General features: G+C 31.0%; 1 protein-coding gene across 1 annotated transcript; it reads right to left on the bottom strand.

Moving 5' to 3' along the window:
* Positions 1–1,808: 1,808 nt before the first annotated feature.
* LOC119663456 (26S proteasome regulatory subunit 8-like) lies at positions 1,809–2,469 on the bottom strand. The gene is made up of 2 exons (XM_038073060.1): positions 2,412–2,469; positions 1,809–2,122 (listed from the first exon to the last, which is right to left on the bottom strand). The coding sequence occupies exons 1-2, from the start codon at positions 2,467–2,469 to the stop codon at positions 1,809–1,811; spliced, it is 372 nt and encodes a 123-aa protein (XP_037928988.1).
* Positions 2,470–10,307: the final 7,838 nt, after the last annotated feature.

Below are 10,307 nucleotides of genomic sequence, written 5' to 3'. Positions count from 1 at the left end.
CACGAAATGCACAGATTGTACGAGAATGCAAATAACAACAACAAAATACACGCACAAAATTTCGTGCAATTGCGTGCAATCTTCCAATGCTGAAACCTATGTATATTTGCTTGCAACAAACCAGAAATGGCGGAAATCAGCTGTTTTGTCATTTGTTGCTTCTCATTTTTAAATTTGAATTGACTGTTAGGAAAATTTCGAGATATGTTAATCTATGGCTATGCTATATACATGCGTTTCGTTCAATAATTTAAATCGATGTGACCATTAATTAAGTTTTCACAAATATAATATTATATACATATACATTTGTGAATTAATTTATCTATTTATCAATTTCAGCGAAACTTACGAAAATTTGTTCACATTTTGAACTATTGAATGAAGTGTTTGGACGCATGTCTAATTTTGTACGGAAACATTGCCATAGCCAGCAACTAGTTCTGCGCTAGGCAACGAAGTTTTTTTTATTGAATCGTCTGCAGACAACACATCATCCAGCTCTGCACCGAAAGTCGTGCGTTCTGCTGTGCAAAGCCCCACTACCCCCTCGATAAAAAATATAACAAATAACAATAATAAATTAAGAATTAGTTATATTTTTATTATAACAATTATTTTTATATTATATTATTATTACATATATCTCCAACAACAAATAATGTAGCGACTTTACGAATAGCCGCATTTTCGCCTGATGAACCCAAACGATATAAAACAATAGCAATCCTTAATAGTTTATTAGTGAGACTATTAAGGAAAATACGTTCCAATTTACTCTAAGCATCTGACAAAAACGGCCTTCATCAAATTCTTGAAGAATGGTAGATCTCCATTGAATAGATTTTGGTACGGGTTGGTGATTTCTGTGATGGTTTACTAAAGTAAACAAAAGGTCTTCATTTAATTGCTCCATCACTTCCCAGTAATTTGCATCATCTAACAAATAGAAACTATATAGTAGTGAAAACTACATTAACAACATGTTAATACCTTCAATCAGAATATTAAAAGCACTATTTTCAATTAAAAGTTTAAAAGGCAGTCTTGCAGTTTTTGCATAGCATTCTTGCATTTCGTGCTCCCTGCAATGAGTTTACAAGAGAGAGTGAATACCCCTATTGAATATTTTTTTGGTCTACAGCATGTTTTGAGTCGAGAATCATTGCTCTAATTTATGCAACTGCTGCAAACATTTTGTTGTTGAAGCCGAGATAAGTCCTTTGATTTATTGGATCCTACTTGATCCTTTTTTCTTGCGAACGGCAAAACTTCCACTAAAGTTTTTAGTGGCAATGGTTAGTTGATGCTCTAATACCTTATAAGTATTTTACCCTAATAAGATTTATCTACATATTCCCCTTTCAGTCATAAAGACTATGTAAGGGATTGTTATTATAAAACTTACTTAATGAAGTCCGAGAAAAAATCAATAATTCCCCAGATTTTTACTGTACTGTGGGATGTTACGAAATTTTTTATTTCGAAAATGCAACTCAAAAGGTTTTCAAAAAATATTTAAGACAAAACATTTTTTATATAAACTGAAATCATCTACAACTGTAATAAAATATATAGTAATAAGACCAAAATATTAGAAACCAACACCTAATCTAATATACAACGCTTTTAATACACTTTAAATAGCAAAAAAAAAATAATTATGCGTTTCTCACAAAAATTTAGCAAATACAAAACACGTAAATGTTATATTTAGTTTTTAGCTCTTAATTGTAAAGATCCAAGAAATAATTCAATTACAAATCAATTAGCATTTCATGATATTCGGTGTATAAAAGTCTTAAAATTTACTTCCATAATTCCTTAATAGACATGTTCTTCTCTGAATTCATCTGCATAACTTTAGCGACAGCCATTTCAAAATCTTCTTGAGTAACATGCGCACGACGCTTACGCAATGCGTACATGCCAGCACCTATATTAACGCCTTTAACTTCTGCACCAGAAGCTCCCGGTATAAGTTTAGCTATTTTAAGCAAATTAATGCAGCGGGTCAAGTTAATTTTACGCGAATGAACTTTGAGAATATCTAAATTAGTTTCTTCATTTGGTGAGGGAAATTCAATTTTTTTTATGATGAAATTATCCTTTTCCACAACAGCTTTAAATATTTCGAAAGAATATCTACTTTTGCATAAGAACCCACGCTAAATAGTTAAACTGATCATTTATGTTACTTACAGAAATTATTTTATTATAACCTTTGGATAATCTTCTACGAATTTCTTTATCAATATCTTACGACGATTATTTAATTAAATTAATTCGAAAAATTGCACAAATAAAAATGCTTCATCAATTTGCTTCGCTATTGCAAAATATGTAAACGAAATACTGAAATCAAAACATATTTACAGCTGATATAAGCTGTCAAAATGTAACTCGCACACTTTTTTGGGCTAAGTGGCTAAATGTTTGCAGTGTAAAAAATCCCAAATAAAGTCCCATTTGGTTTAGTATCAATTTATCTCATGTCACGGTGTTAGTGTTTGAACTCCTCCGAAATGGCTCTACCGATTTTCATAAAACTTTTTATGAATATTTGGTAGGTATAAGAATAGGTCGTAAAGTATATTTCATATCGCTATAAGGATTAGGGTGAAAAATTTTTTTATTTTTATTTATCTCAAATACAAGAGGTGCGAGCTGAACGAAATTAATAACGACAAGCCCGCCGGCTCGTAGTTAACACACTCAGAGCAAATAACCGACTACGTCAACAAGTTCATAAAGCATTTAGATCCAATTCGTTTCTTCGTCTTGCATTCGAATATGACTTAGATATTGAATATTCCGCATATTCGAAAGTGATGATTGATTCTATGAACAAAGAACGCAATTATCATGCGTTCAAATTCAAACAAGCGTCAGCCGGGATCTGTTGCGCAGTCCATGCGCATATTCATTTCATGCTTCCAAATGACTTCGTTCGGAGCAACAGAAATAATTCACAACACTGCGGCAAATGGTCAACAATTCAATTCAACGTTTAAAATCCAAGTCCAAGTGCACCACAAAGTAGGTTCATCGGTGCCAATGTCAAATATACTTCATGGACAATAGGGAAAACAATCGTGTGTTTTTGTGCAAGATTTACAAAATCTGATTGGAAAATTTGAATTTACTTAAAATGTGTTACACCGTAATTTAAATTATGCACCCAACTATATTTACAATTTAAAAATCCTACAAGAACAATTTACTATGATAAAAAATTATAATTATTAATTTTATGTTTAGTATCTATTGTAGTGCGCATAAACATATTGACACAGCACATAAATAATTTTTAGTTTATTCCCATACTTTGTTTGCGATATTTATGCAACGGGAATTAGACACCACGCGATAAGCGTCGTGGAATGTGCTGGCTAGTCAAATATGTTTATGCACACTTAATATAAACTGCATGTGCTTGCGCTGCGACGTTTTGCACATGTATTAGTATAAGTGTTATGTACATGCGCTGTGTCGCTATGTACTTAGACGTTAAGCATAATAACTTTGATGTACACAATTTCAATAAAGATTTAGACATGAAACTATACGGTTATCTTTCATTTGCTTACATGGCGACCGTGACAGGTTTCTCAAACGAATGAACTCAAATGTAGAAAATCTGAACAATTAAAGTTTAAACAATTAAAAAAAAAAAAATTAAATTAATTAAAGTTTAAAGTGAAATTTAATTTGACTAAAAATTATTTAGAAAATTCTTATATTTCAAGAATTAATATTAAAAGTCAAGCATGGATATTTTATTTTCATTAAATAAAAATAAAAATAAAAACAAAAAAAACACTTGTGACAAAAAGAAAACAAAATAAAAATTTAAAGAAAATTAAAGTTTAAACAATTAAAAAAAAAAAAAATTTAATTAAATTAATTAAAGTTTAAAGTGAAATTTAATTTGACTAAAAATTATTTAGAAAATTCTTATATTTCAAGAATTAATATTAAAAGTCAAGCATGGATATTTTATTTTCATTAAAATAAAAATAAAAAATAAAAACAAAAAAAAAAAAACACTTGTGACAAAAAGAAAACAAAATAAAAATTTAAAGAAAACAAAAAAATATTTGACGCACTTTTTAAATTTTAAGTAATGTTGAAAAAATAATATAAATATTAATAATTAAAATAAAAATATTTATTCCAAGGAATAAAAAACCATTTTGTGAAAAAAAAAAAAAACAGTTATCGACAAGCGTGTGAAATGAAACAAATAACGGTGCACAAATTTTTTTTCCCACTCGCAAAAAGGAAAAGTCACAGTCATCAACCACAGCAATACAACAGCTGCTACATAATGCCAAATATAAGGGAATGCAAGCAAGTAGATTAAAAATTTAAAAAAAAAAAAATATATATTTTATAGAAATGAAAATTTTATTAGTTTGAAATAACCTGTAAATCAATAATATTTTTTTATATTCTTGAAATTACTTTAAAAAAAATGTTAGATAATTTTTTTTATATAAAAATACTTTTAAATCTTTAAATATTATTTTTATATACATAAGTTTTTTTTATTATTCTTGAATGTATTAGTTTTATTTTAACGTTTACAATAAGCTTTCCATTAATTATATTTTATATATATATTTATATTTATGTTTTATATGTGTTTTATCTTCATTCATTAATATTATTTGGAAATGTGTGGCCCAAAAGCCAATTTCGATAGGCCTCAGGCCAATGTAGTTAATGAAGTGGAAGTACAAACAGATTTAAGTGATTTAAAAACCACAAATTTCCTTTTGCTTATTCTTGTTGTTATAGTGATAGGACAAATTGTTCTCAAATTAATAGGAACGTACAGAGCTTCCGTTAAAAGGAAGTATATGAATCGTGCAGTTTCAACAGATAATATTTAAAATGCTTAATTTGAGTTTAGTAATTTTTTTTCTCTTCTCTTTGCTGCATTTAGTTAAAAATTCATTACTGGATTAATACTTAAAATATATAGAATATTTTTACTATAATTTTGAGTTCCCAATCTGTAGTTGTATAAGAAAATTTAATATTAAATTTTATATAATAGTTGAATTTTAGCTTATAATGGCTATGTTATAGAATTATCTGTAAAATTTAAATAGTTTAATATAACTTATGCACCCAAATTGTTAAGATTTTCGTAAATTTAATTTACAATTGGAAAAATAATATTGTTTGATGGAATGGCAAACAATATTGAATAAAATACGTTTCCTAAAAGAAACGTTTAACAAGTCATATAAATGTATGGCAATAGACAGACCTGTTAGTGCTACAACACTACACAAACACTGTACGTTATTATTACAAAGTTTAGAAAGTATTCGGGTACTTTTAAATGTACACTTTGATAGGTTCACAACCGCACACAAAGCGGAAGCGAGGAAAATCTTTGGAGACCTCCGTGAAAAAGCTATCAAAGTTACCTTAAAAAGAGGTATTAATATTGAAATACCCACAACATTAAATGAAAAAATTTCTATTACTATAGAATTAAACATAGACTCAGACTCTTCTTCTAATTACCCAGACTCTGAAATTAAAATGCCTATGACAGTAGTAGAATTCCTAAACACGGCGACCAAAGTCATCCCTGACTTTGACGGAACACCAGAAAATTTGCAAAGTTTTCTAGATGCTCTATCTATCGTCGATACTTTTAAGGATGGTCATGAAGCAACAGCTGTAGCCCTTGTGAAGACAAAATTTAAAGGAGCAACAAGAAGTCTGATAGAGAATGAAGTATCATTGAGCCAAATAACAGATAAACTTAAATCCACTGTTAAAGGTGAGTCGGTATCAGTACTCACAGCCAAGCTAATGAACATACAGCAAAGGAGTAAAACGGCTAACCAATATGTTAAAGAAATAGAATCTTTAACAAAATCTCTACAATGTGCATACATTTCAGATGGTTTATCTCGGGAACAAGCAGAGAAATACTCGACCGAGCAAGCGGTCAACGCTATGACTAAGAATTGCTCATTAGAGAAAGTTAAACTGATAATGGAAGCCGGTCAGTTCAAAACAATGAGCGATGCAGTAACTAAGTTCGTCACTAGCTGCACAAATGCGACAGGAAAAGAAGACACAATTCTTCATTACAGATCACAATCTAACGGCGCATTTCAGCACAATAATCGCGGTAATTATCGTGGAAATTACCGTGGCAATTATCGCGGCACTGGAAGGCAACCTAGGTACAATCGATATGCCAACAATAACAATAACTGGCAAAACAACAACTACAGACGTCGGAACTACCAAAACAATAATGGTGGGAATGCTGGAAACAGGTATGTGCGAGTGATTGCACGGGAAGATCAGGATCCGGAAAACCCGAATGTCCCCTTGAGAAATCAATAATTAACCAACTAAAAAAAGTATATAATATTCATCTAAGTCTAAGCATCTTTATACAGGTACATAACAATAACACAAATAAACTGTTAACACTTCTAGTTGATACAGGTGCTGATATTTCCTTATTAAAACAAATTAACTTTGAGTACTCCTTGAATACACTTTGCACCACACGTATAACAGGTATAGGGCAAGGTACAATAGAGTCATTAGGATCAACATGTATAGATCTCAGAGTCAGTAAATTTCTGGTATCACATGAATTTCATGTAGTACACGAAAATTTCCCTATTCCTTGTGATGGAATTTTAGGCATGGACTTTATAAAAAAGTACAATTGTCTAATAGATTTCAACAAGGAACAAGATTGGTTGATACTAAGACCCAATAGTCCATGTCTGAACATTCACTTACCGATACTTCACTCTAATACGAACAAAATTATTTTACCAGCACGTTCTGAAGTAATCAGACAGGTACACGTTGACTCGGAAGAAAACCAAGTATTAGTAGTCAATCAGGAACCGCAACCAGGTATACTGATTGCCAATACAATTGTTAATACCAAAAACCCATTTATTCGTATTATAAATACGAATACAACAAATAAAACACTTAGTCTCAATAGTATTCAGACAGAAAGTCTTTCCAATTACCAAATAACAAACCATAATAAAATTCAAGAAAACCGAAAAAGTGAAGTACTCTCATTACTTAGTAAAAATTTTCCTAAACAATTTCAAGCACAATTAACTAAGATATGCAATAGTTACAGTGATGTCTTTGGACTCGAATCAGAACCAATAACAACAAATAATTTTTATAAACAAAAAATAAGACTTAAAGATGATGAACCAATATATATTAAGAATTATAGAACCCCATATGCGTATAAGGACGAAATTAAGAAACAAGTCCAAAAATTAGTAGACGACGGTTTAGTGGAACCATCCCAGTCCGAATACAATAGCCCACTTTTACTAGTGCAGAAAAAATCTTTACCCAATTCAAACACGAAAAGATGGCGGTTAGTAGTGGACTACCGCCAAATAAATAAAAAATTACTAGCAGACAAATTTCCACTCCCTAGAATAGAAGACATACTCGATCAATTGGGAAGAGCAAAATATTTTTCATGTCTCGACCTAATGTCCGGATTTCACCAGATCGAACTTGACGAAAAATCAAGAGATGTCACCTCTTTCTCAACTAGTACTGGTTCGTATCGTTTCAAACGACTTCCATACGGATTAAAATTAGCACCAAATTCCTTTCAGCGTATGATGACGTTAGCATTTTCTGGCCTAGAGCCAACTGAAGCTTTTCTATATATGGATGATTTGATTGTAATAGGATGTTCTGAAAAGCACATGCTGAACAATTTAACAAAGGTCTTCGAACTATGTCGAGAGCATAACCTGAAATTACATCCAGAAAAGTGTTCATTTTTTATGCACGAAGTCACTTATTTAGGGCATAAGTGTACAAATAAAGGCATCCTACCGGATGACAAAAAATATGAAGCTATAAAAAACTATCCCATACCAATAAACGCTGACGGTGCTAGACGATTCGTTGCATTTTGCAACTATTACAGAAGATTTATTAAAAACTTTTCTTATTATTCGCGTTATATAACGCAACTTTGCAAGAAAAATGTAGAATTTAAATGGACAACAGAATGCAATGATGCATTCAACCATCTAAAAAGGGAATTACTAAAACCCACACTGTTGCAATACCCCGATTTTTCAAAACAATTTTGCATCACTACTGATGCAAGTAAAGTTGCATGCGGTGCAGTACTCAGTCAAGAGTATGACGGAGTTCAACTTCCAGTTGCATTTGCATCAAAAACATTTACAAAAGGGGAAAGTAATAAATCTACTATTGAGCAAGAGCTCACAGCAATTCACTGGGCGATACTTCATTTTAAACCGTATATTTATGGGACACAATTTCTGGTCAAAACAGATCACAGACCATTATCATATTTATTTTCCATGAAGAACCCAACCTCTAAACTAACAAGAATGAGGTTAGACCTGGAAGAATATGACTTTACAGTTGAATACCTCAAGGGGAAGCAAAACCAAGTTGCAGACACACTTTCACGAATTACAATGGAACAACTAAAAGAACAAACTGTTCAAATGGATAAAATATATAAAGTTACTACCAGATCCGAAACTCGACAAAGTAAAAAAACCTGCGCAGGTAACGACACACTAAGTTTAAATAATGTGAAAATAAAATATAAGCCCAACGTTTATGAAGTCATTAAATATAATGACGTTAAAAAATTCGTAAGGTTAAAATTGTCTACCAATAAATGCTATTTAAAGCATGGGAAAACAGTTATAACACGAATATATATTGACGATTTGTATATAAATGGAAAATTTGATCTAAATCAATTCTTCATACGGCTTGAAAAAGAAGCCGGTATACGGAAAATCACTCAAGTTCAAATGGCACCTAGCGAACAAATCTTTGAATCTGTTTCGCAACAATTATTTAAAAAAATGGGCAATACTGCATTAAGACAGTTAACAATAGCGCTACTACCTAAGGTGACCATCATAAACGAAAGAGAAAAGGAAGGAATACTTAGTACAATGTCGAGATATCATGATGACCCCGCAGAAGGTGGTCATACAGGAATTACACGTACGTACGGAAAAATCAAGAGATATTTTTACTGGAAGAATATGAAAAAGGATATATCCAAATACATTAAGGCATGCAAGCAATGCCAAATGTCCAAAACTATAAGACATTCAAAAACCCCACTAACGTTGACGGAAACGCCTAGCAATGCGTTTGATATTGTGCTAATCGATACCATTGGTCCATTACCGGAAACGGAAAATGGCAATGAATACGCCGTCACTATTATATGTGACTTAACTAAATATTTGGTAACAATACCTGTACCAAATAAAAGCGCAAAAACGATCGCTAAGGCCATATTTGAAAATTTTATACTGGTACATGGCCCAATGAAGACGTTCATTACGGACATGGGAACAGAATATAAAAATTCAATAATGACCGATCTTTGTAAATATTTAAAAATTAACAATGTTACATCGACTGCTCACCACCACCAAACACTAGGGACTGTTGAACGCAGTCACCGAACTTTCAACGAGTACATTAGATCGTACATTAATGTTGATAAAAGTGATTGGGACGAGTGGATAAAATACTTTACGTATTGTTTTAACACCACTCCTTCAAGTGTACATGGATATTGTCCATACGAGTTGGTCTATGGAAGAGTTCCTAATAACTTTCAAACATTTAGTAAAATAACCCAAGTAGATCCTATTTATAATATAGAAGATTATAGTAAGGAAGTAAAATTTAGATTAGAAACTGCCTATACTAGAGCAAAAATGCTTCTCGAAAAGGCCAAAATAAAACAAAAAGAAAATTATGATAAGGAAACAAGAAATATAGAGTTAACCGTAGGAGATAAGGTATTATTAAAAAATGAAGCAGGACATAAGTTAGACAATAAATACGTAGGACCATTTACAGTAATAAATTTAGTCGAAAAAGGTAATGTAGTAATACAAAATAATAAAAGGAAAACACAAATGGTACATAAGGATAGGTTAAAATTATTTAATGAATAATTATTTTCATAGATTTAGTTAATTAATTACATTTAATGATGTTATAAAATTAAAAAAAAATAAAAAATTAATTAAATAATTTTTTTGACACTAAATGTATAACTTAACATACTTAACTTATTAACTTACATTAATATACATAACATTTATCTTAGAGAATAATTTCTTAACATAGTTATTACATTATTCCTCTAAAAGGGGAGGTGTAGTGCGCATACACATATTGACACAGCACATAAATAATCTTCAGTTTATTCCCATACTTTGTTGCGATATTTATGC

This window comes from Teleopsis dalmanni, unplaced genomic scaffold (assembly GCF_002237135.1).
Source record: "Teleopsis dalmanni isolate 2A unplaced genomic scaffold, ASM223713v2 unscaffolded_contig_0427, whole genome shotgun sequence".
Taxonomy (NCBI): domain Eukaryota; kingdom Metazoa; phylum Arthropoda; class Insecta; order Diptera; family Diopsidae; genus Teleopsis; species Teleopsis dalmanni.
Note: the sequence above shows the minus strand (reverse complement) of the source record. Positions and strands in the feature narration are given on the sequence as shown.